At 53.0% G+C, this 25,089-nt stretch overlaps 8 protein-coding genes across 8 annotated transcripts; 4 read left to right on the forward strand and 4 right to left on the reverse strand.

The window, feature by feature from the left end:
• Window positions 1–1,148: 1,148 nt before the first annotated feature.
• CTRU02_205586 (uncharacterized protein) lies at window positions 1,149–1,565 on the reverse strand (the record flags this gene model as incomplete). Its single annotated transcript, XM_070204574.1, has 2 exons — window positions 1,149–1,467; window positions 1,519–1,565. Coding segments are annotated over 2 exons (366 nt in total), but the record flags the coding sequence as incomplete, so codon positions are not given.
• A 2,432-nt stretch (window positions 1,566–3,997) lies between these two features.
• Window positions 3,998–5,290, reverse strand: CTRU02_205587 (uncharacterized protein; the record flags this gene model as incomplete). Its single annotated transcript, XM_036727582.1, has 2 exons — window positions 3,998–4,658; window positions 4,719–5,290. The coding sequence occupies 2 exons, from the start codon at window positions 5,288–5,290 to the stop codon at window positions 3,998–4,000; spliced, it is 1,233 nt and encodes a 410-aa protein (XP_036580538.1).
• Window positions 5,291–6,293: 1,003 nt separating this feature from the next.
• Window positions 6,294–6,767, reverse strand: CTRU02_205588 (Cgr1 family protein; the record flags this gene model as incomplete). Its single annotated transcript, XM_036727583.1, has 3 exons — window positions 6,294–6,434; window positions 6,495–6,640; window positions 6,701–6,767. The coding sequence occupies 3 exons, from the start codon at window positions 6,765–6,767 to the stop codon at window positions 6,294–6,296; spliced, it is 354 nt and encodes a 117-aa protein (XP_036580539.1).
• Window positions 6,768–13,448: 6,681 nt separating this feature from the next.
• Window positions 13,449–16,367, forward strand: CTRU02_205589 (cell wall proline rich protein; the record flags this gene model as incomplete). Its single annotated transcript, XM_036727584.1, has 1 exon — window positions 13,449–16,367. The coding sequence occupies one exon, from the start codon at window positions 13,449–13,451 to the stop codon at window positions 16,365–16,367; it is 2,919 nt and encodes a 972-aa protein (XP_036580540.1).
• Window positions 16,368–17,576: 1,209 nt separating this feature from the next.
• On the forward strand, window positions 17,577–18,289 carry CTRU02_205590 (ubiquitin-conjugating enzyme; the record flags this gene model as incomplete). The annotated part of the gene is made up of 2 exons (XM_036727585.1): window positions 17,577–17,829; window positions 17,964–18,289. 2 exons carry the CDS (start codon window positions 17,577–17,579, stop codon window positions 18,287–18,289), a joined length of 579 nt encoding a protein of 192 aa, XP_036580541.1.
• A 966-nt stretch (window positions 18,290–19,255) lies between these two features.
• On the reverse strand, window positions 19,256–20,425 carry CTRU02_205591 (mannan polymerase complexes mnn9 subunit; the record flags this gene model as incomplete). Its single annotated transcript, XM_070204575.1, has 1 exon — window positions 19,256–20,425. The coding sequence occupies one exon, from the start codon at window positions 20,423–20,425 to the stop codon at window positions 19,256–19,258; it is 1,170 nt and encodes a 389-aa protein (XP_070061679.1).
• A 999-nt stretch (window positions 20,426–21,424) lies between these two features.
• Window positions 21,425–22,914, forward strand: CTRU02_205592 (RNA binding protein; the record flags this gene model as incomplete). The annotated part of the gene is made up of 8 exons (XM_070204576.1): window positions 21,425–21,472; window positions 21,528–21,623; window positions 21,790–21,857; window positions 21,909–21,940; window positions 21,994–22,046; window positions 22,089–22,163; window positions 22,215–22,362; window positions 22,424–22,914. The coding sequence occupies 8 exons, from the start codon at window positions 21,425–21,427 to the stop codon at window positions 22,912–22,914; spliced, it is 1,011 nt and encodes a 336-aa protein (XP_070061680.1).
• A 1,239-nt stretch (window positions 22,915–24,153) lies between these two features.
• CTRU02_205594 (uncharacterized protein) lies at window positions 24,154–24,927 on the forward strand (the record flags this gene model as incomplete). Its single annotated transcript, XM_036727589.1, has 1 exon — window positions 24,154–24,927. The coding sequence occupies one exon, from the start codon at window positions 24,154–24,156 to the stop codon at window positions 24,925–24,927; it is 774 nt and encodes a 257-aa protein (XP_036580544.1).
• Window positions 24,928–25,089: the final 162 nt, after the last annotated feature.

The raw sequence follows: 25,089 nt of genomic DNA on the forward strand, positions 1-25,089 counted from the left end.
TAGGTGTGAAGAAGTACGTAAGGCCAGATGCGCTGAGGGGATGGATCGAGCTGTTTATTATCTCTTTCGTCCTGCAACAGCCAACAGCACGGATCTCGAATTCTTAGCTCGGAGAGACGGCACACCACAAGCGATATTTGGCGGGGATGGATGATGGAAACCAGCAAGCGAAACAAACAGGCCACACGCTCAAAAAAAGCAAGAAAAGGTTCGCAGGCCCGTAACCGTGTGCCAGACGAGCAAATATCCGTAATAGCAGAGACGGACCCGTCTACATTTTTTTTTTTTTTTTTCATTCTGTTTATACTTCTTGCTTCGACTGCGCTCGGCCTTTCTTAGCAGTAAAGGGTCCTGTCGTCTTACCCTGGTTGTAGTGAAAAGTGACGCGAGGTTGACGCGAATAAGAGCAAGATTGCAAAGAACGAGACGAAAAGGTTAGGTGAAGGACGGTTCCGAGAGGCCGAACAAGGAAAGAGTTGGGTTGGGTGTCTTCACTGCCGCCCCTCCCCGTTCACTAGTACTGTCACTGCGCAGCATCTCCAAAACGAACCAAAAAAAAAAAAAAAAGAAGCCAAGCTCTTCCCGTGTGCCTTATCGAGACGGATGATCCACCAGTTCCCAACTGCGCCTGCTGTCTAGCCACCAAGCCCTTCCTTATTACGCAGTACTCTAATTGAGCTTGAGGCCCGAATGACGCTGATAAGGGTGGCGGTGACGGCTGCCACTGTCGAGGATGGCCATGGGATGCATGACGTTGCAGCCTTTCTAATCTACGCCGAAAGCCGAGACAAGACCACTCAAGACAGACAAGACGTACGGGATGTCCACTGTACACCACGATACCTTACTACCGAATGACATACCTCTCACACGCCCGCATACTTCAGCCACGTTTTGAGGCCATACTCGCATATTGGCACTGCACTCGGCCTCGTCCACGTTTCGTTTCATCGTTCCCCCTCATCCATATCGGCAACCCAAAGTAAAGAGTAAGCAGGCTCGGCATATTTCCCCTCTTGTGGTAGTATGAGCCACGCAGGTGCCCTGCCTGGCCTCACTACTCACAAAAGTTGAAGAAGTTACTTGCCGCAGGCTGCAGCCCACAACGCCTTCCTCCATTCGCCGCTTTATTGACTCAAGCGTCGCCTCTAACCTGCAATTAAGCACATTTGGGACCAAATCATCCCCCCACTGCACCGTTGGTTGTCAGTCAGCCTTGCCGGCCAAGGCCACAGACGCGCAATCATTGTCGCCATCAGCTCCTTGGCCCGGACGAGACCGAACGACCCAAATGGGGCGCCCAAACTTAGCGCGCCGATTGTTTGGAGCCAGACGATCGATTGGGGTCCGCAAATGAACCGTCGTGCAATTCTTTGTGTCTCCTGAGATTCTGCGGCCCTTCTCTTTGTCATCTCCCCGCCGTATCCACTTTGATGGCGATCTCTAAAAATTTGCTGGGCCTGGTGGCTGCAAATGTAAGCAACACGGATGCTGTGAATCAAGGTCACTCACTCTTACCAAACCCACAAGGGTGTCACGATGTGGCAGAAGCTCGTAGGAAAAGCTTCTGGAACCCGCGGCTCGCGCAAATGTTTACATTGTCAAAGCCCCCAAACTTTGGGAAAAGAGGAGACCTGAGCAAAATGCCCCGTTTCGAATACGCTTCATCCCTGCACCTACCCGGATACCGGTGCCGAACCCAAGACACACGGTTGGACCGTAATCGGTATTCGGAGCGGACCCCTTTCGGTGGTGGTCACGACATATGCATAATTCTCATTTGAGTAGCTCGTCGGCCACTCCGGCCTATAGGGCTGTTTGCTGCTTGTTTCTCCGGGCGCTTAGCTTTTGGGCTAACGACAAGCTGACGACCAAGCTTGCTCTTAAATTCTTTTGGTTCAAAGTACAATGTCTGTAGACGGCCATGTGTCAGCGCACTTCTACCAGTGGAGGCAATCAGCCTCAGGTGGCTCAATGTGATGTCCTCTAACTGCCCTTATCGTTTCGTATTATATACGAATAAGGGAAGGTTCCATGGAGCTAATCCTAACGCAGCGACGCAAAATCAATCACATGGGAAAGGCGGTCTGTTTGGCCGTAGCTGAAGTGGTCCCAGCATATACTCGATTTTCAAAGATGGGCCTACCATCTACCACGAACTTACACGTCAAATATAAGCTCATTTTTCGATTGAGAAAAGCATGTCGAGGCTTTAGTGTAAATTCATTCATGACGTCTATTTGACTACATCAGTTGACAACAGGTGTTGCGTTGCAACGTAGTTTTTAACATGACGTTAAAGCTGTTGACATGTTGTATAACAGAATGTAGATTACGTGGAGGCTAGTCGGGAAGCAACTCTACCATTGTGATAGCTACTTCACCTCGGTATCCATCTTACCATAAAATATGTCCGCTCCCGTGCACCAAGATGAATTTACGCTGCTGCTTGGTCTCTAGAATGCTTCTGGGAGGCCTAGAGTTGATTCTATGCCTATAGGCATTGAATCCAACTGGCTGTGAATGTCGAAAAGGTGTGACGTGGAAGACTTCCAAGGCCGTGAAACTGTAGTTGCAACGACGGAGCCGCCGATCCGAGTGGTAAGCTATGTGGGCAGCCGACCTAGCATTGAGGTCATATCTGAAAGGTTCTTGGAGGCCACATCGGGGAGAACGGGTAACCGGCATCAACCACCTCGGTAGCATCGGAGCCACCATAACCTTGTATGACAACGCCTTTTTTTTTTTTTTTTTTTTTTTTTTTTTTTTTAGTTTACTTTAGTTGAGTTGATTCCTGGAAACCGGCGACGGTCCCAAAGGCGATGGGCACTTGTTGTGAGTTTACTGGGACACGACCGCCTAAGCGGAGAGTCAAGTATGTGTGTATTTTAGCTCGTGAAGAAGTAACCTATCTGATACTTCAAAACAAACCAGAAGAGTCCCTTGGCCAACATGAGAATGTTCGAGAAGAAGCATCGCTGCCCGAGCTTCAGTGGCATGGCGTTCCATTTCTGAGCGTGAATGACATTGAAGAGCGCTTGACACTTTGTGAAGCCTCAAGTTATGCGCAGCAGAACACATGCGGGGACACTGGCGTCGACATTCACCGGGGAGACAGATAGAGTATCCGAGCACGTCCCTTTCCATTCTGGTTGATGTTAAATGGTACGTCTTATAGTGATCTTACCTAAAAGGACATTTTGATAAGCCCGTCTACCGAACAGGTAGCCCCCTCAGTACGACATGTTGGGTTGACAAATTGGAATATGTCTGAGCCAAGGGTATATACTTACCAAAATCTGCGAATCACTGCCGTCTGACAACATAGTATTTGTCCACCTCCACATATTTGTGGTCTGGTATCGGGCCCGTTGTGGATGAGCGAGATGGTTGGACGGCGAATGTTAAAGTAGAGGGGGAAGCCCCAACAACAGCCATGTTTCGATATGGCCTTGGGAGATACAGAACAGTCTTTTCCCGGGGACAGTCGCATAATGGAGACTCACCTCTCGAGGAGGCAGTGATACGGTGCCCAAGAAGCTGTCGTGCCGTCTCTGTTCGTCGAAAGACGGGTTTCGCCGCTGGTGACATACGCCGATCAACTCACAAGAACACAGGTCACCCATAATTCCAAAAAAATGGCAATTGCAAGAAATAAGTATGACCCGGCGACCGTCCCTGACAGAAACAATCATTTCTCTGCCCGAGGTGATACTAGACGTAAGCCTCAAGGCTATCTTAAACACCGCCCGACATGTCAGGCCTGACATCTTGGACCATGGGCGTTAACGCCGACAATTCAATCGAACTGGCGTGGACTTGGACGAGAACACAGGGAGAAACGAAAGTTACAATGTAGACGTAGTCCAGAGTGCGGGAAGGTCAACAGTGTTAACAAACTAAGCTAATGCCTCTCTAGGGTATCAAATATCAATATGCGAGACTCGTAACACCTATCCCATGCTCCCCGATTATATATACAACACACAGAGTCCCGTTACAACTCGTCAAAAACCCTAAGCTGGTCCCCGTCCTCTCTTCCAGGCCTACCCTCCCACAGAGGCGGCACCGGACCCTCCTTAGCAGTTTCCGTCTTCTTCACTATTCCTAGACTCTTCGCGCTCTGATTTATGCCCTTCCCAACAGTCTTCAACCCCCTGTCCGCCGCAACTTCGAGACCGACCCCGCCAGCCTGTTGAGCATATTGGGCGCCCGCAAACAACAGAATCAAGACAGCAAACAGAACGGACATGACGATCCAAACGATGCGCAATCTTTTGCGGGTCTTCTCCTGCCACTCGCGGTCCGCTCGTTCCCATCCCTCGATCCGTCTTCTCACGAGGTCTACCCGCTCGCTGAGCCCCTGAATCCGCGTCCTCCCCGTCTCGATCCTGCCCTGCAATGTCTTGATGCGAGACTCCTGCTCGTTAAACTGCCCAAACGTAGCCAGTTGCCCGTCGACTTCTCGCACCATTTCTCCGGCCTCGCGCTTAAACTCGCTCGTCATCCGCCGCGAGGCCACCGCGAGCTCTTTAATCACTGAGATAGTGCTCTGGAGCATGCTCTTCTTCTCGAGGACCGAATAGTACGTCTCGTCAAGGCGCCGAGTTGTTGCCGTCGAGAAGCTACTGAGGTCGACAAGAGATTTCTTCAAGCCGCTGCGATGTCATGTGGTCAGCAAGAGCACCCTCTGTGATTTGTAAAGGCGTATAACGTACGTTACTCGGCTGGCGGTCCTCTCCTTCTCCTCCATCAAAGCAGCAGCATTGTCAACCTTCTTGACCTTCCCCCTGGGCGGTGTGATAGCCAGCGGGTTCTCTCCACCCCCAATCATCGGCCCAACAAGCGCGCTCGTCCGTCTGCTGTCGTCCGGGCTCCTGCTTGGCGTCGCAAACTCTGATCTCGTCATGTCGAGCGAGCTCCTCCCTACTATAAGACCCCTATCAGCCACTGAATGCCCGGTGGACCTGTCGTCGGGGAACAGGAACTTGCTGCTCTCCTTGCGCTGGTGGTGATGTTGGTGGTGTGTCGGGTGGTGGTGGTGACTATGCCGGTGTCGGTGCATCCTGAGCGGCGGCGAGAACTCGGTGATGGATCGGGTGATTTGGTGCCGTGGCCGACGTGCGGGCAACAAAGCGGCAGCGGCTGCAGCTGCACTCGAGGTTGTAGCAGGCGCAGAAGCTTTGTTAGAACTTCCGTTGCTGGTGCCTGAGGAGTTGCTGAGAGCGGCTGCCGTCGACAACGTCGCCATCGACGATGTCGGCAGCTCGAAGCCATGGGCGGTAGACATGGTTCCACCTTGCTCCTTGTGTCGCCTCTTCTATTTCCTTGGATCTGTTAGCTGGCGCTGGCGCTGGCGCTGGCCCGCCGACCGCGATTACCGCATTCGCCGCCGCGGGCTCCCGGTCCAGACGATTTTGGGATGGCCCTGTTAGTTTTCGGTCGCCTCTTCCTGGATGGGACGGCCAATGCTTCGAACGATAGGGAAAGTGTGGCTTGTTCCCTGAATAGGCAAAGGCAGAGTGGGCTGTCAGTGGTGGTGTGGTTTGATGCGGTGTGTAAAAGGTGAAAGGGACGACGGGAAGGTGGAGGTGGAATGTGCACGGTTTCGCAGCGAACAAGCTCTCACAGGTGTGTTCTCTCTCGACCAATGACGCACTTTCACATGTCCCTCCCCCTGGGTTCCTCCTTAATTGCCTGCATCGTCTGAAACGTCGTCTGAACCTCACAGCCAGCAACCTCCCTGTATTGAGCCGCTGGCAAAATAAAACTCTCACCCAAAATAGGGCCTCACGTCAGACGTTTATCGTTTCTATTGTCAACTATGAATTGATCCGAGCTGGCGCTGAGATCGGTACCATCCCCGCCGTTCTGCCTCAGTTCCGATCGGCACAAGCGAAGCTCGGATGGCTAGCCTCATGGGGCCTTCTGTTGGTATACACATACTCCTTCCCGGCCTTTTGCTGGATTCGCTCATCATCCATCCTGTCGGCTCCGAATCCGTATCCGAATAGTCGTGTTCGCTGCATCTGGGCGAGCGCACCTCGTCGCAGTTTTCCCCTTCCCCACACGTAACGTTTGCCCTCGCATAATCCCCTGACACCTTATCTGTTCGCTGAGCTGCGCAAACCTGGGTATTGTAGGCCCGAATCCTCCTCCTCCTCCTCCTCCTCCTCCTTTGCCCCCGAAATTGTTTCGGTATTTGTCAACGGAACCGGCGTTGCTCTATAGTCGTCGTCGGCGCCGGAATTGCTCGCACCACTTGCTCATGCGTTTGTTTGATTCGCACACACTCAGGAGTTGAGGAGTTTGTTTCGCTTCTCCCTTCTCTTCAGTCTCTCTACCCGCTTCTTGTGCATCTTTTCCGCCATCTTCTCGTACCGCTCCTTCTCCTCCTTAGCGGCTCTCTTGTCCTTGATGGTCTGGATGCGTTTCTAATGGGAGAGTCGTCAGCATGAGGAATCGTAACAGCCAATACTCTCGAGATGGTGTACCTGGCGCTCTGCCTCCTTCTCGTCCTTCATCTCCTTCTCCTTGGCCTTCATCGCCGCCATTGCGACGCGCTCCTTGGCGCGTTTATCGTAAGACGTCAAACCTGATGTTGGCCTGAAGGCCTTCTTCGGCGGGATCCATTGCTTGCCTGTCGCAGAGAGTTAGCTGGCTTCACTGGTCTCCCTAGAGAACGGAGCAGATGAAGTACCATTCTTCCGCATGCCAAGCGGCTTGTCGGCAGTGGCGGTCGCAATTTGGGGTTCCTCTGCGGACATGATTGCGGTGTTGAAGAATTATACAACCCAAAGCGGAGGAACGTTAATTTGCGCAATCGAATTTCACTGTTCTGCGGACGGCTCGAAAGTTTGCCATGTCGAACAAAAATTTCAGGAATGCGGCGGGGCAAGGCTGCAGAGACACCGGAGATGTATATGTGGCGGTGCAATACCCCATAATTTAAAGATCCGTGCATAACATGTGGCTGCCCCTTCGGGGTCTCGCGCCCAGAAACCAGGGGGCGCGTGAGACGTGACTGAGGAATTTACGCGCCACGGGAACGGGCATCGTTGGGGTCTGAAGAGACGATTCTGATCGTCGGAATCAGAGACATGATGCCCAATTATTGACAAACCAGATTATTCGATGTCTGGTACTTCCAGAAGCTTTGCAGTTTGGTGCACAGGGGAAAAAAAAGCTTTGGCTGTTGTCCCCCCATCAACGGCTTGATGTCTCCGACGCTTGAAATGTCGACTGAGACTCGTCCGCAGGGAGATTATCTTTGCCTCACGTAGGATGGTCACCTGTTTTCATCAAACGGTCATGACTTAGGGCTGGGCCCGGCCTCTAGACATTACGTCGATTTGTGCTTCGGAGCAATGGCCACCCAGCCGGGTCCTGGCATGGTCGTAGGTGGTCTTACTGTAGGAACAGCAAACGGGAAGAGAGGCGTTGACGGTTGGACGACCAGCGGGACTAACTAATCAGACAGATGACAACGGAATTACACCAGTTCCAGCCAACAGATGACGGCTGATGTCCGGTGCTGTAGTGGCCCGTGAGGCTCCGAGATGAATGAGGCAGACATTTTCCCGTCTCCAGTCGCCAATTTGGTCATTAGTATCAGATTTTGGGACTCGGTAACCCTGTATCGGCCAGTTGAGAAGGCTTCTACGTGTACCAGGCTGGGTTATACTTGGATGTCCCAGATTCTGACCCCAGGTTCCCGATGTGAGGGCCCCGAAGGATCCTCAATATGATGGTATTTTCTTCACCCCAAGCAGGGATGTCGAGGTCAGGGTTTGATCACTGGGAGTGAGGTTAGGTAAAGACAGTTGGCACAAAATTTGAATAAAGGCGGTGTTGGAAAAATTATGATGATTTGGCCACCACTTCATTTCATTACCGAGGCGTCGGCGGTGGGGGTCTGCTGAAAACGGCTGCTAGTCATCTAGCAGGCGAGATTACTTTGGGGCATCCGCAATTCGACTAGACCTGGTGCGATGCACTCTGATTTGTCGCTAGCAGTCATTGATTGAGGGTCGAAGGCTGGCGCGGGAAAGATGGGTATTCTTAGAATAATTTGGCAGATCGGATCGGATATGAAATGATGCAAGTCAGGATGTTTTGGGCCGGAGCCGCGCTTACAACACTGACGAGAGGTTGGGGAAGGAAACATTGAACAAGGAATAGGACGAAATGGGTCTCATTGCGGACTGAGCCATCCTGGTCTGGTGGAGATGGGTGCCAGCCAAGGAGGCAAAGCATCATCACGAGGATGAGTTTTATTCCTTGCCGGGAGATGAGGGCCTCCTAAGGAGAAACTGATCCTGATTGCCCCATGCACGCTTGTCTTGTCTGATGGTGTCCATGGTGGCATAGACATGGGCAAAGTATCAGCTCATCTTCGGCATGTCACCGGGCCCGAAGTTCCAACTCATCGGGCGTTGTGAAAGCTGTTATTGATGTTACTATGCTGTTCTTACCATACTGTCCTATCTCAAGCATTGCCAAATATGCCGGCTCATAATTACATTGCCTTGTGTCGTTAACAGGCCGACAAATGTCAAGTCTGTCTCGATTGGTACGTGGCGTCATGCAGGTCTGTCTGTGCACTTACTCCAACATGCACTCGCGTGGGTGGGTTTGGATGCGACACAAGTGACTGACATGCCGGATTCTGGTTGGAGACGACGGAGGCGCGGAGGTTGTCATCTGCAGCTACAGCTGCATCACTCAGGGTGAGAAGAGACAGCGGCGGCTTTGGACGAATCTCTCGATGCATGGCATGGTCGACTAGCAACAGGATGGAGGCGTCTGTTTGTTGATGCTCGCCGTAGTGGTGACTCGAAACAATTGGAGGGTCTTGGGCTGAGCGCTAGACTACTCAGCAAGCTAGGCGTTTAGTGAGCTTCGTCTCTTTGTCCCCCTTCCTTCAAGCCCTCCAAAAGAATGGCGCTGTCACACAAGATGTTCTCCCGGCTTTCCATCGGCCGGCAAGCGTTGGTCGTGGCATTGTCAAACGCTCAAAATGCCCTTGGTGAAAGAAGACTCTGGGGGGCCTAAGTCGCTCTAACGGTTACCATCAGCGGCCGCCTGGCCACCGGCTCCGAAGCCAGGAAGACCGCCGGGAAGATGAGGCTCTGAACCGTAGCAACGGGAAAGAAATTGGAAACAACAAACTTAAAGTTCATGCGCGTGATCTCTTTTGTTCTGCTGTATGGAGTGTGTGACGATTAGGTAGCCTGTGTCGTTGCCAAACAAGTTTGGGGAACCATTTTGGCTTGTTCCTCTATGTCTACTGGATTGCCAATCGCCAAAGATAACGTATCTGTACCCATCGGGTCCTGCAATTGAACTAACTTATTCAGCAACAGGCGCAGACAAAACCTGGCCTGCCAGTGATGGAAAGGGCAACAGTCTCATCTGGGGTGGTTGTGTTGCCTCCATTCAGCTCAAATTGTGACATGGCACCCCCTCCCCCCCACTATAAGCCAGGGGTCGAGAAACGGAGGCGTCAAATACGGGAAACATGGGAGAAATAAGGTAATAATCCCATCCCATCATCCCGTATGCGTTAGGCGGTATAGCAGTGTCGCCATTAATAGGAGGTCGTCCCCAGCATGACAATATCATGACCGCTTTGGGACGATATTGACAGATGATCCTTCTGTAGTTGCTGGACTGAGATGGGTGGGACTTAGTCGAGTATGCTGTCCCAAACCCCAAACCCCAACCCCCCAAAACAGAAAGACAATCTAAACAGACAATAGCTGGTAATGGCATCCGAATGTACCGCCTGGAGTTCAACACGACATGCCTTTGCCCCTCTGCTTGCGGCACCACTGAGGTGTCGGCTGGTCATCGCCAGCTGGGCTCCTACGCCCCAGAACCTTTCCAGATTAAGGGAAAAAAAAAAAGAAAAGTAAGCAGATCTGCTAGGTGCTGTCGGTCATCTGGCCGATTGATTTAATATGGAGATGGTAGGGATCTTTTGAGGCTTGGTGAGTGGTTCCTCGTTCCCTCGTTCCTTAAACCTGGTGGGCCCTGAGGGGTGTGGGTGGTGTTGTGAGGCCCAGCAGGCACAGAGTGGGAGGTGAACCGACGAGGGGCCTTGGCACATACGTTTTACACCCTGGACCATCCCTAGTTCGCGACAGCCAGCCAATAAGAGGTAGCCTTTGCTGCTGGACATGGAGGAGAAATTCGGCTCCTGTGCCGCCTCAGCGCCCATCAGGAAGCCACATTCGGATGCTCCATTGAATATGTGCGGGCTGCTTGACCGCTTTCGCTTTGGCTTTGGCTATGGCTCCGGATTGAAACGAGAATCCGCGGCGCTGGTCGACACCTAGAGGTGCGGCGTGGCTGTCGACTTGGGCCGAGCCGAGTCGACATGATACGATAGAATTCGAACAAGGCTCTCAATCTGGGGGGAGGAGGTTTGAAACTCGCCAGGCTCGCTCGGGTAGCAGGAAGGCAGAGTAAAATGCCCGAAGGGCCCGTTTTCACACATCTGCAGTTAGGTTTAAGTGCGAAGCGAAAGTGTAAGTGAGTGAATGCTGTACTTTGTGAACACTAATTGGGTCATGACATGACATGACACGGCTTGTATTTGTCGGACTGGACTTAACTGTTTCCCTCATCTGGTCTCTTCTTTCACGACGTCGAGATTCTGTCTGTCTCTGGCTTTCTCTCCCATTTGCCGCAAAAGGCCGAACGGCCATGATGGAGGGGGTGTGGGTGAAGTGAGGGCTGGCCATGTGTGTACCAATGTCGGCCAGGGCAACCTGCTTTCAGCAAGACGGTGATGTGATGATTCGTCTGGTTTGTGCCTGCCATGTGCTGGTCGTCTGGTTGTTGTTCCTAGCACCATCTTAGATTTCTCCGGTCGGCACCGGCACAAGGCGGAGGTGCCGTCGGTTGAGCTGAGCTCATTCAGCTTGAGCTGGGCTTGAGGCGAACTTGCTGCTAGCTTGCCGCCGCAAGGAAATATGTTGTTTTTGTTATTGGGATTGATGCTGGATCATTATTATTATTTTGTGTATGTACTGGCTAGCCCAGTCAGAGTTACCTTTCTCTGTCTAACTAGTTGATGATGAGGGAGCTGATAAGGTAAGAGGCATAGGCGCTAGCAAAACGTTCAGTGGCTTCCATTTTGAAGGGAAGTTTCCTGCTCAGGCCGTGCGTTTCGGCCGGTTTGTGCCTTGCCGTTCTTTCGAGGCCTCTAAAGGAAGGTCAGGTACTCAACCGCAAAGTACGTACCTGCAGATAAATAATTGGAGGCTGCATGCACGACACATTCGTTACTTACCTTGAGGGTGCACTGAACTTGTGCTTTCTGTTCCCTGTTCCCTTTTCTTTGACTTGCACTCGAATCATTGCAAGGTCCACTCTCAATGGTCTCAGACTATGGCCAAACCATTTCGATAAAGTCAGATTCCCTTTGCCAAAAGCATGAATCTAGTAGAGTAACATGAGACAAAGAAGTGCAAACAATCAAACGGCGCGTTGTCCATGGCAAGGGAAGCGGTGTGTGTAGGAAACGTTGCCAGTGACGCCAAAAGGGTCTCCTCTGCCTAGCAACCCCGCCAATCCAGCGCCCGGTGACCGGTCACTAGGCAGCTGGAGGGTATCTTAAGGAGGAAGGGAATCGGGCCTGGGCTGTGGCCGCCTGGCGACGGCCGCTCTTAGTGCGAACTGCTGAGGTGCTAGAGCTGGTTAGGTAGTAGGGGTACAGCGAGCGAGAGTGGTGGCAGCCAATACCATTATTGGCCACCTCACCTCGGCGACGGCACGTACGCCTTTACGCCAGGTTGCCAGGTACAGGACGGTTTCTAGTGGCCAGGTTGCCAGAGGGGGCGCACCACGTTCAGTACAGGTACGAATGCAGGGCCGTACATGTATCTGTCAGGGCCCGTGAAGTTACTGCGACGTATGCGCGTGAATGTAAGTGTGGTGGCAGCGCGGCAAGCCGGGCATGGATACGCACCAAGTACATGGAATGAATGGCATGAGAATTCATTATTGTGCCGGGAGCCCGAAAGCGTAGCGGAGAGGAAGAGGAATTTCGAAATGCCCGCTAGCAAAAGGCTTTGGCAACAGCTTACGCCAGTCTGAGGGTTGAAGGAGCCAAGGCATAAAAATAAGGTGTTGGTTGGACTGGTGACAATAATGCGTAGGTTCTCGCTTCATAGTCTCTCTACTTTACAAACACTTTGTTCCTACAGGTATTGCTCTGCTGTTGTTGCACCAAGGAACAAAACAATGTGTCCGTAAACCTGGGTGTTCTCATACTTTCTCTGCCTGGCCTGGCGGCTTGACTTTTGCTGCAGACCTCTCTCTGTAAGGTACACACCTTATTTCCTGTCTGGCGTGGCCTGGCTTGCAGCTCACTTTCTGCACCACGAAGTACCTTCTGCATTGTCTTGCCTCTGCAGAGTACTTCATGCCTGCCTGTCTTCGTGGTAGGTGCGCAGGCGCTGCCCCATCAACCTGACTGGGGACTCCCTCCCTTCCCCCCTGGGCGCTCGCCGTCCCTGCCCTGCCTTGCTGGTGCGGGCTCTGGCTGATGACTTGGAATCACAATCGCGCATCCACTTTTGGGCTGTTCCTGGTTGTCGTCCCTGTCGTCCCTCCTCCCTCCTGTACTGCCTGCTTCTTTCTCCCCCCTTCTCCCCAGTCCGGCTCAAATTCAACTGAGATTTTCCCCTCTACACCCTCCCTGACCATCTCCCTTCACACCCCCCTACAACATTTCACACCCCCACCGCTGGACCCGACTCGTCGCTTCTCACTCGCTCCGTATGTGTGGGTGTGTGTTGGTGTGCGAATGCGTGTTGTGTGTGTGTGTGTGGGTGTGTCTGTCCCCAATTCTAATCCCAAATCCACCCATCCATCCCATCCTCTCTTTAGTCTTCCGTGTCGCAACCCCCCTCTTCTTCACATCAACTCTCTTCCCCCCAAACCCTTTCGAAGCCGTTGTCGCTCTTTGACTTCAGCTTCGTGGTCCAATTCTGGTCGTAAATCTTGCAGATTTGCTTCTGGTTTTGCACCGTCCGCTCCTTAACAGATTCTTCCGTTTTCAACTTCGATAAATAGCATTTGTCTTACTTGGTCAATCGGCTTCATCACATCTACAGTCGTGAACGCCAAACTCCTCCAGTTTCCATCTTCAACGCGCCGCATTCAACACATCCCAAAGGTGCCTGCTCGCCCGACAATTCTTCCTTTCTGTGGCACACTTTTCAGCACGACTTCAAGCCCTTTTTGCTAAGTCGCTGATGCCGCAGAACTAATCACAAATTCCGCCATCGCCTCATTTATTGCCCTCTACGCGTCGTCCACGTCAAGAAATCGAACGAGACTAGCCTTCGTTACCGACGACCACTTCAATCCCGCGACCTTCTATGTCCTCCGCCTAGTTTCACTGACCCTGTTGCCGCAGAGCGGCTGAGTCGAGTATGGCAACCGCTCTTGCACCTGAGAGTATTTTGGGAACACCAGGCACTCAGGTTTTTGAGGACCCTTCAATGCAATCGCTCTCCCTCTCAGCAATGCTGGATAATTCTGCTTCTTCAACATCATCTTTTTCAGGCCCTCAACGATCTCCACGAACAATGCCCCCGCTACCGAACCCTCCATTCGTCTTCCCGGCGAGACCCTCGTCAGCTTCCGCGCCGTCATCCTTTTCGAGGGCAACCGGTCGACGACCTTTGTCGGCCATCGAGATTCAAGACCGATCTTCACCCTTTGGGGACTCTTTCGACCGTCCATCGAGGTCGCCTGCGCTTCCCGACTTTTCCTTCAACCCGGGTGCTTCACTGTCCCCGGATACCGCGCTCCTCAGTCCTCCCCTTTCTCCTCCGCCGGTATCCCCAAGACACGTCCCGTCACCTTCTTCTGCCTCGAGACCCGGTCATGGCCACAGACGGGGAGGAAGTGAGTTTGTGGGAGGAAGCATTCGCTCTGGAGACTCCATCACAGTGACGAACACCAGCCCGACAAGGTCAGAGAGTGGCTTCGCATCTCCGACTTTTCAACTACCCCCTCCCAAACCTGCAAACCGCCGAGGCCATCAACATCGGCGATCTGCGGCACTTTCTAGCCACGACTTGTCCCTCATTCTTCAGCCCCCTGCCCCAAGCCCTGCACGGGGAAGTAGTGCCCCAACCAGTCCTGCTGATTATGACACTAAATCTCTGGGCAACCCGCCGGCTGGGCAGGGTGAAAAGACGTTGAAGTCTGTCGAGTCCGAGCCAGCACTGAAAGTGTCAAGGGACACACTTGCGCCCTCGGATGGCTCTGCCAGCTCGAGTGGCAGAGCGTCGCCCGTGTCAAGGCCAGTGACCCGCGCTCGAGTTGGCTTTTCTGACACGCTTGAATTTATCCCCCGACCTCTGTCCATGGTGTCTAGCGATACATCTAGCACTGTCACAGCCCGGCCCGGCGGACACTCTGTTTCGGGTAGCATCTCTTCCATCATCTCCATCCCAACCACTACAAACGCCGACACGGAGCCTGTGATCCCGCTGGTGCTCACACCGTCTCGCCAGAATAACGAATCCAGACCTAGCACAGCTGGGGCGGTTCTGGAGCGCTCCCAGAGCATCCAATCCGTTGGAGCATCCCCCAGGAGGCGAAACTCGATCCCGGCCCTGATAAATGTGCCAGAAGCCGGTTCAGTTAGCCCCCCAATGCCCAGTCCAACCAAGACCCCAAAACGGTGGTCGTTCTTTGGACTGGACCCGTTCGCAGCTGCGGCATCGCCGCTACGCACCAGACCTGTCAGCTCAAGCTCTTCTGAATCTGCTTCTAAGCCCAATAGCTCAGCGTCTTCTTCTTCGGAACACATCACGGACTCCGTTGCCACATCGGAGGCTGCTGATTTTATTAATAAAGATGGCAAAAAGTCAAAGAAGAAGAAGAAGGTTAAGAATTGGGCCGGTTCCATCTTGACTCGCAAGGATAAGCGTCGGTCCAAGAAGTGCAAAGATCTGGACCTCTCAGGTGACTCTGTCGGACGAACTGAACCAGTGGGACAAAGGGATGAAGCCTTTCTCGCGGAACCAGAAATTGACGTCGAGCCAATAACGCCGACGCTGCTGGTAACGGACTCATCTAGCCAGCCACAAGCTCTGCAGGAATGGAAACCAAGGCCTGCATCGGCTCAAGATGACAGCTCCTTCCCCATGATAGACTTGGACGCTGCACTGGGCCCGTTCAATACACCTCTTCCCAACAACCCTGAGTGGGAGGCGGCTCAGAAGGCGGCTGGCTCTTCCAAGCGTCAGCTGCACAGCGCTCAAGGCATGAAGGGCTTCAGTGGTCCAGGAATGCACTATCACCGACGCGCAGAGAGTGCGCCAGAGATGGTCCCCTTTGAAGCCGGCCGTTTCGGTATCCACCGCTTCGGTAGCAGCTCCACAATGGCCGATGTCTTTGAGGAAGATGAGGAGGACGAGGAGCATGCTGGCAAGTCCATGGCCTTCCAGAATCGCAGCGGTGCTCGCAGGGCTGCCGCTCAACTCGATTCGGAATCGTCTTGTGATGAGGCGACACCACCTGCCATTGCAGCCAAAAATCCTATACTTGACATCAAGCCCACCAGTGTAGTCGATGACAGCAGTACTGACGTCGCCTCGACAACGACCGATATCCAAGGGACGAAGATGGCTGCCAGCATGAGATCCGAAAGATCTGTGGCTTCTTTGCAAGAACGCGCCATTCCTGAGGAAGCTCGGCCTGATGTTCCAGAATTTCGAACAAGCTCTCTCTTCCACGATAAGGCGGAGTCAACTGGCTCGGAGACGCCGTCACCTCGCAGGATTCTTGCAAGCAAAGATCTTGCCCCTGTCGATGTCAGTCCTCTGCACTTGCCCACGCCCTCCAATGTACCTATCAGCCCCTACTCCATGAGCCACGCCTCCTCGTTCCCGTCGCCTCGCTCGCCCATGTCGTATGACGCCCAGCGAATTTCTACGGCACCCTCGTCTGTGAACGAGGAAAGTAACTTCCAGTCTCTACTTCTGGGTGAGCCGGGACCGGAAGTCAGGCTTTCTGTGGACATTCCTTCGTTGACATCCAGCCACTCCACCATGACGAGGGACAGCTCCTTTGCCACCAACTCTCAATTCAGGCCAGAGAGCTTCCGCGGCGAACAGCAACGGCCCGTTTCCGTTTCGTCAGCTGCGTTCGGCCGTCGACGATCAAGTCTTGCCAGTCTAAGCAGGCTTATCAGTAGCTCCCACGGGGAGAGAAGCAAGCTCTCTATGGAAGTCTCCTACGAGGGAGAATCTGATAGAAAGCATAAATCTAGCAAGTCGAAGCGACTTAGCCGGATGATGCGTTTCTGGAAGCCCAAAGAGGATCACTCGGCGTAGAAGATCCCTTGAGAAGTCACATCTCGCTCGCAAATTATACCGGGGGATTGGTCATCATCTACCCGGACCTCTCACCTCCGATCACAAAGGTGACCTCACGACGCATGTATATGGAATTCTTGTACAACCTTTTTACATCTTCTCTCTCGACGGCCTTGCCCGACGACTTAATGCCTTTTTTTTTTCAGTAGGAAAGGGGAGAAAACTGGTCAATTTGGGCAGACAACACCCAACAGCAACAAACTCCCCAAGCCCCAGGTAAAAAGCATCTCAAGCTCAGTTATCGTCCCCCACAACAAACAGAGCTAGGCATATTCGACGTGGTGAGCGTTTTGGGGCACGGATTCGGCGTTTTTTTGTGATGATAGCATGAGCAGCAAGTAGCATGAGCATAGCAGGTATGCGGCCATATTTCTTTAGTGGCACTATGCAGGGGTGGAAACATTTGGTTCAATGTACTTGTTTCCGCTCTCTGGACATATCCAGGATGAATTGCGGATTTAGGAAGGCGAAAAGAAGGGGAAACAGGCAAATCGAGGCACGATTGCAGTGTCCTCTTAGTTCTTTGGCTGGTCAGCTGCTTTAGCCCTCTAGACGATGGAAGATGGGCACAATTCGCGACGTAGACAAATATTAATGAACATATTTCTGAGAAATGTTCCATTTTCATTCAGTCGAGATGCATTTTTTTCAACCGCCTGCTTCGAGCAGTTGGATACCAGGACTGAAACTAAGAGGAATGGCTGCCACCGTTGCCATCAGCACCAGCCTGCCTTCGCGCTACGTAGCAGTAAACGCAACACCCACAGGTCAGGGGCCAAACACTGGACCCAAACATCAGTCAGGAGCCTCGGTAGAACCCGTGGGGGCCCACATACCCTGTCGCGTCATACCTCTAATTGGTAAGGGCACATTGGGGTAATGTCGCTCGTAGCCCAGCTACAGCTTCTGGCAATCTGCTTGACGTATGGGCTCAGGTGTCCTTCAGAGCACTTATCCGAAGATCTAACATTGACATACTCTAGCCTCAACTCCCTTTGATCGCGACGGCTGCCACGTGAACCCGAGTGACACCGAAAATTCCTCGTTTCCGAACAATCAGGCCCCGCAAGCCAACAAACAGGAGTGAAGCTCTCGCTCGCTTTCCTGTCACTCTCCTTCTACCGAAACATTTTGTCACTTTCCCCGCGTTTTCTCTCGTCCCAAAAAATGTCCTGGAGAATCCAGAATCTGCCCGATTCTACTTCAAATCCGGCCGGCGCAGCGGCGGGTGCGAAAAAGAAGTCCAAATCATCCTCGGACGGGCGCGGTGCGATCAAGAGACTCATCAAGGAGCTGGACGTGTGGCGGGCAGAGCAGAAGGATGAGCGAGGGATTGAGAGGCTCGGGCCCGTCGACGACGAGGATCTGTTGTCGTGGGAAGCCGTAATCAACGGTCGAGGAATTGGAAATGGATATGATGGTACGAGGACACCCTCCTGTTCTCCTTCTCCTCAGTAGCTTCTTGGCGCTCCCCTTTTCCGTCATCGCTACATTGCCCTCTATATGCCTAAATAGCGACCTCTTGCTGACGTTTTTTATTGTCCCGTCAAACAGAAGGCCGCTGGCTTCTTAACATTCAGATCCCATCAGACTACCCCCTCCGACCGCCGACGATACGCTTCGTGACGCCCGTTGTGCACGCCAACATTGCCTTGCAGACAGGCGAGATCTGTCTCGACCTTCTCAAAGACGCCTGGACGCCGGCGTACAGCGTCCTGGAGAGCGTGCGCGCGGTGCGCACCCTTTTGGCATATCCGGAGACGGACTCGCCGCTCAATGTGGACGTTGCGGCGTTGCTGCGAGGCGGGGACGTCCTTGGTACCCGCGCCCTTGTCGAGTTCTGGTGTCGTGATGATGATGGCCGGTACGAAGGCCCGTGACGTGCTTTTGACCGCCTTTATTAGGATGGGGCCATTCTCTACGTAGGGGGGGAAGAAGGGGAGTTTCAACCCGCCCTACCTAGGAATGGAGGCAGGAAGGATGAGCGCCAAGGAAAACACAACAGCAAGGGAGATGGAAGGTGGAAATGGGTCGGCATAATCGGAAGCGGGATGGTTGCGGTTTTGGAAAGGCTTTAATTGTCATTTTTTTTTTCTTTTCTCTCAACAAACATCAACTCTGAATGTACATGGGAAAGGGACGGCGTGCGCGGGTTTTTGGGAGGGGGAAGAATTTGAAAGCTAACATGCTCATCGGTCAGATTGTAATCATAGCAACGAACACTTGAATGGGACACACCCTCATCATTTTTATAAAGGAATAATATGCTTGAATCTGCCTGCATCACACTGAGTGAAGCCTATCGAGGAGGGGAGCAAAACATTAAAGGGACTCCTTTCTAAATGCTGCAAGTTTGTTGTGAACAATCCATGGTCCGTTTCCCCGCCGTTCTCGATCCCTGGCGCTTCGTTTATTCTTACATGTTTCGGACGCATCACACCTTTGCTATCGCTCCCAGGCTATCTCTGCGGCCGCTTATCCCGCTGATCCCCTTACTCCTGGCCAGAACCCGTCATCGCCCCCATCAGATGTTTGTGTATGGTTTGTTGTGTGTGTGATGTGGAAAATATACTACAAAACGCCATCTCTTAATTTTTTCGCCCCTTTCCTCCGAAATTTCGAATGCAATTATGTTGGCAAGATACAGTGGGGTATCTGCACTAAAAGGCATAAGTTTCCAATGGACCAAGGCCCGCGCGTAAATTCGTGATGCCGCCGCCGCCGCCATGTACTTGTCGGCAGCGGCTGAAAAGGAGGAATGAATGTATGTGACTGTCCCACTAGCACCTTAGGAGGAAATAGTGGCGGGCGATTTTTTTTTTTTTTGGGCGTCCCTTCATGGGCGCTTAGTCATTACTCATTGTAATGGTAGACCTGCGAATTGTCAGCGGTCGAGCCAATGCCACGATTGAGGTTCTGAGATGGTTGCTTACTCTGTAGTTCGGGAGTCCGAACGGCTGCCAGCCTAAACGTTTTGCCATTTTGGCAAAACCCTCTGTTTCAATGAGGTGATAGAAGGCAAAGGGAGGGAACATGGCTCCGTCGCGATGCACGTCGGCTTTGACCAGCAGTGCTGTGCCGCCAACGCCGTCAAGCGGTATCTCCATGTTCTTGTTGTTGTCATCGGTACCCAGATAAGCCATCAAGGCACGGTATGTAGGCATGTCTTTGTAGCCTTCGAGGAGAATGTCATCGCGGCCCATGGTCTCCGCCATCTTCTGCGCAATCTCGCTGTCCTGCCAACTATTGAAGTCGTAAGGCCGCTCATCCATCTTCTTGGTCTCTTCGTTATAGAAACGCTGGAAACAATTGGGTACGATGACAGGCTTGTCATGGGATGCAAGGTCCTGAATGAGAGAGGGCGGTGTCTCGACGATATCGGCATCGAGCCATAGCACCCACGAGGTCTGGGGTCCTAGTGTAGTGAAGAGAAGCGAGTTGCGCGCCTTGGACATGACGGCTCGTCTCATCTTCTGATTCTCCATCTTATGACGCTCGCTCTCGTCTTGGGACGAGATAGCAGGCTCAAAGTCCTGACGCATGATGACAATGCTCTTAAAACGATTCTTCTCCTGATCCTGAGTCTTGGTGATCTGCTCCTGCAGCGCGGCCGTTGCGGCGTTGCCTTCCTTCGTCTTGGGTAGAATGAAGCCGAGCGAGATGAGGTCGTGGGGGTAGTTCAGGTTCAATAGGTTGTCCCAGTACTCCTGATAGAAGCGAGCCATGGGAGTCAGGATAAGAACGGCCTCGCGGTTACCGATAGGGTCGGCCGTTATGGTGACATTGTTGAGATTGTAACGGACAACGGGAGGCGGACTCGTGTCAGACTTGGACTTCTTTCGATACGGAGCCGTGGGCGGTGAAAGATGGTGGGAAGCGGTGCCGGCAGGCTCTGGCTTGGTCGACTTTGAGGGCCCGGCAAGGAAGATGATGATGAAAATACACAGGACGGTTCCAAGAAGAAGGGTCACTGGGTTCGCCTTCTTCAAGCGAACTGACCCCATGGGGCGAGCCATGGGTGCTGTGGTGCTCACGCGGAGATGATGGACTGCGCGGAAATCATAAAGCTTGTTCGCAGGTCCAAAGGCTGTCGTCGACGGCGGTTCGCTTCGTTCGGCGCACGCAGCGGGACCTTTGAGGGCGACGGAGTGAGGTGGATTTTAGAATAGTGATCCGGCGCGTGTGGAATGTAAGAGTCTGTAATTCTTATCGAGAAGCCAAAGAAAAGGGAGCCTTGAAATTGGAAAAAATGAGAGAAAAGGCGCTCCTTCTCGTGTCTCTCTGGCGGGAAGGAGCGAGAAATTTGGCCAGATACGAGATTCCCACGTTGGCAGGCAAGCAAGTCGATTAAGGGATGCGCATTGGGGAGGACAGCTCTACACTAAAGTTACAGGACTGTGTTTGCAAAAGAGGCTTAGCGTCGTGTCCTCTCGAGGACTAATTCCGGCCCGAATCATCTACCTCAGCACGCAGGGCGCTGACAGTTGAGGGCCAGACAGCGCTATAAGCTTGCGACCAGCGTGTGACGGGGCGCGCTGACAAGAGGTGCTAAGGCTGTGACTGGCTCAGAAGGGGGAAATGGCCCTGATTAGTTGGGTGGGCACTATGGGGCCCTTAAGCGGACCCCTGAGACCTGCAGTGGAGTCCACTAAGGTTAGACGCTCTATTATGGGGAGGAGCTATTCTCAGGAACTTGTTGGCTCCTCTCAAGCGTGAGGTTCCCGTCACGGAAAGTGCCACATGCTTCAGGTCCAATTGGACCTGTCCTGGTCACCAGCCACACATTCCGAGAATCCTCCCCCACAATGGCGCCACAGTTGTGGGTTGTCGGCTGCTCCGCCCAGAGTCCGCGCTCAGCCGCCCGTGTCAGTACCTAGCTCTGGGGTTTGTCAATCAATTCTGCAACAGAACTTCCCATCCACAAGGCCGAGCATTGAGGCATTGCATTTTCGGCTCGCTTCATCTTACTGTATCCTTTCACTCCTTGAGGCAGTTGTGTTTCTCAAGCTTTCAACATGGCGGACAACATGGACCGCAGCCTAGACGAGATCCTCGCCGAAAAGGTACCGGCACCTGCACCCTCGCGCGACATGCCAATATGGGACTGACTCGATACATCAACAGAAGAAAGACGGCCCTCGCAACCGCCGAGGTGGCCCTCCTCGAAGGCGCGAACGAGAACGCCAGGACTACCCTCGCGATGGCGTCAGAAAGGTACGACGCGACCCCCTCCGACACCCGTGTGGTAGGTCATCAAGCTCATCCACCAGGTTGATTGACCCTCCTCCCTCCTTATCCCGGTCGACTCCGATCTCCCGTAGCTGCCGGCCCGCGTGGAACGCCTTGTTGAAGACCGGGACCGCTTCATGTCAATTGGTAGGACTTAGCTAACAGGTGTCGCCGCCCCGCGATGCAGTCCTTCCGCGACGAGCCTAGAAACCTTGACAGGTAAGTCCGAGACAACCCGGGCGCGCCTGCAGACTGCTAAAGCACTGAAAGTGAATGGGTTCACGATCGATTCGAAGAGCACGGTATGATTTCGCACAAGCTCCGAAGCCATCTCTTCAAGGCTAAAGTCCGACAGATTCCCGCCGCGCACCGGCTCCCCGACGAAGACGCGGTTCTCCAGAACACAGGTAGACTCCGCGTATCCAATACACAAAAATGATACTCACACACTATGGTAGGGATTCTAGTAGCACAAAGCTGCGTGTCGATAACATACATTATGAATTGACGGCGGATGACCTAGAGGTATGGGCAACCTGTGATGCAGCCGCATGGCGGAACTAAATGTCGGTATAGGAGCTGTTTAATAGAATCGGTCCTGTCGTGAAGTTGGACCTCAAATACGACCGCGCCGGACGATCCGAAGGCGTTGCTTTTGTCACGATGCAGTCTCAAAACGACGCTCAGGAAGCGATCAAGGAGTTTGACGGTGCCAATGCCAATGGTAAAGTCGCATGACGTTGCTCTTCAGATGTCCAACAGGCCAACAGGCTAACTTACTTCAGGCCAACCTATCAAGTTGTCCTTTGTCACAGGCGGTCAAGGCGGCCGTTCCCGTAACCCTTTCGACTCAGCAGTCATGCCGGGTCGCCCTCTTTCCGAACGGATCTCAGCCCCTGGAGGCAGGTCGAGGTCTTTGTCACCCGGTCGAAAGTACGACGTCGAGGATGCTGCAAGCAAGGGAATTGACAGATACGTCCCAGGAACCCGCTCCCGGAGTCCCATGCCCCGCCGGCGTGGCGGTGGTGGCGGCGGCGGCCGTAGACCTGGAGCTCGTAGAGAAGGAGGACGAGACCAGGAGGGTGGCCAAGGTGGCCGTGGAGGAGGAAGTGGTAGAAACGGCCGGGCCCGGAAGACTCAGGAAGAGTTGGATGCTGAGATGGCCGACTACTTTGGAGGAGGAAATGCCGATGACAGTGCGCCTCAGGCAAATGGTGGCGCAAGTGCTGCGGCTGCGGCTGCTCCCGCCACTGACGATATCGACATGATTGAGTAATTTTGCTCGTACTGTTATGTGGAACTTGTGCAGAGATAAACAGTTGGGCCTGCTGGATGAATCAGGAGCAAACATCCAAGGTGGAAAAACCCTGTGTGGTGGCAGCCAGCCATCCAGAATGCCCTTTGCTCACGTACACACCATTAGCATCTTGGATCTGATAGAAGCTGACAATAACCACTCTTTTCGAACGACCAAGTTTTGAGATATGGAACATGCAAGTCAAGGTCAGGGCACCAATCAAGAATTTAGACCCTTTCTCGGGGTGCTCTCCGGCAGTCCGGGTTTCCAACTATTCCAAGATTATCATGCCGATATTACTTATTGGGTTTTGTAGATCGGACTCTCCTATCCCGGATAATAACGAGGATGCAGCATTCATGCCTCGAGCTGGCAGCGCATTACAATCATAGTTTCCTGTCTTGAGGTCGTTAAAAACAAGGGACATGCCCCTTTGGGAAGTTCCACGACTAAGCCGCCGCCCCCCAAAAAATCAAGTTTCCGATTTGGAGGACCCTCCGTGCATGTGACATGCAACTTGGCTACTTTCCCCAAAAACCAAGGAAAGTCGCCCCAGGTCCCCCGCCAAGCGCACGTCCGGCCTGCAACGTCAGGGTGCATGCACCACCTGCTGCACTCGCCGTACTTGCGGCAGGTGCTCTTTACCCCCCCGGCCCCAGTCCCGTCGCCCTCCACGACAATGTGCCTCCTTGCCTCTTCCACCTCTGCCGTCATCCCAAACCTTGGAAATCGTTGCAACAAAGATGGGGAGTCGACATTGAACTACAAACAACACGAGAAGAAACGGGGACACCGACGATTTATTCTCTCGCCCGCGACGCTAAACGGACCGACGATGATGACAATGCAACAATATGACAGTCGTTCGAATTAATTCCGACTTATATCTCTCTCCATTGGCAGTCTTAGGGACTGCCTACCCTCTTATCGCCTCTTTGCAGCTGCTCTTGTCGCAACTGAATCGTGAGCACGACGATCAACGCTTAAACTAACTATCCGTCTAAGAGAGCGCGACACGAGGGTTTGTTTCAACTTCCCAAGCTCTAACATCTTACTTTCTGGGATCTGCACAACATACGCAACCGTTGCGTGCTACCTCTAGCATTGTTTGGCCAACCAGTTTTGTCTTGAGGCCGGACAATATCTTTTAACCAACTCTTATTCCGTCGTCTCCTTGTTGTTTGAGTCCCTGGGAAGATTGCCATTACCCAACACGGGATGGAATCAGCCCAGTACACGGAGGGCTCCTCGCCATCGTCAAGTAGCAACAGTAACACCAGGCCTCAACCACGCAACAACTCTACGCACCAACAGCAAGCCAACGCTCATTTGCCTAGGCGCAGGAGACCATCTGCACGCCCTCCGTCTTCAGACTTCGTAGAGACAAGGTCTACATCAGAGGGCTCAGACCGTGAACGCGGAAGCGATGTCGAAGAACTTGGCCGTTTTTCACGATCACTACCCAAGATTAACTCGGGCTCGAGGCAGTCAAGGCTGGGAGCTTCACGGCGACAACAATCATCAAACCCAAGACCGGCGCCGGCACTGACCATGCCATCAGAGGATGAGCAACTAGTTGAGCCGGTGCCTCGTCGGCCAGCGATGCCAGTACGACGATCTGCGCCCAGGAGAATACCGCACCTTGGCGAATCAAATATATCTCATTCGTCGGACACCGATACGACGTCAAGCTCATCATCTTCGGGTCCTCCGCCTATCCGGCGTCGTCCGATCAGGACGCGCACAGAGATGGATTTGTCCTTGAGGGGACCGATCCTTGAGAAGTCTGAAGAAGGCTCTGTTGTGCCTCCCGGTACAGAGTTTGGTCCCGGCTATGACGGCGACAGACCGCTGCCTGTGCGAACTAGAAACCCGCGCGACATTCTCAATGATGGCGAGCGCGGGTTCATCGTGGACTTGAAGATGAACCTAGAGGTGGAGATTGAGCTCAAAGCTGCCATCATGGGGGACTTGACATTATCTGTGTTGTAACACATGTGATATGTCACGATCAATAGCGTATTTCGATTCGTATGGCATGTTTTACTATCGACTTGGAAATGGGTAATGGGGTATATTGTATTAATATGGAGAAAAGATTTAATTACTTCAAGAGCGGGTCGGTCATTAGAGTGATGGTGCAAGGCGTTTCAG

The sequence above is a fragment of the Colletotrichum truncatum genome (assembly GCF_014235925.2).
Source record: "Colletotrichum truncatum strain CMES1059 chromosome Unknown Contig_0003, whole genome shotgun sequence".
Taxonomy (NCBI): domain Eukaryota; kingdom Fungi; phylum Ascomycota; class Sordariomycetes; order Glomerellales; family Glomerellaceae; genus Colletotrichum; species Colletotrichum truncatum.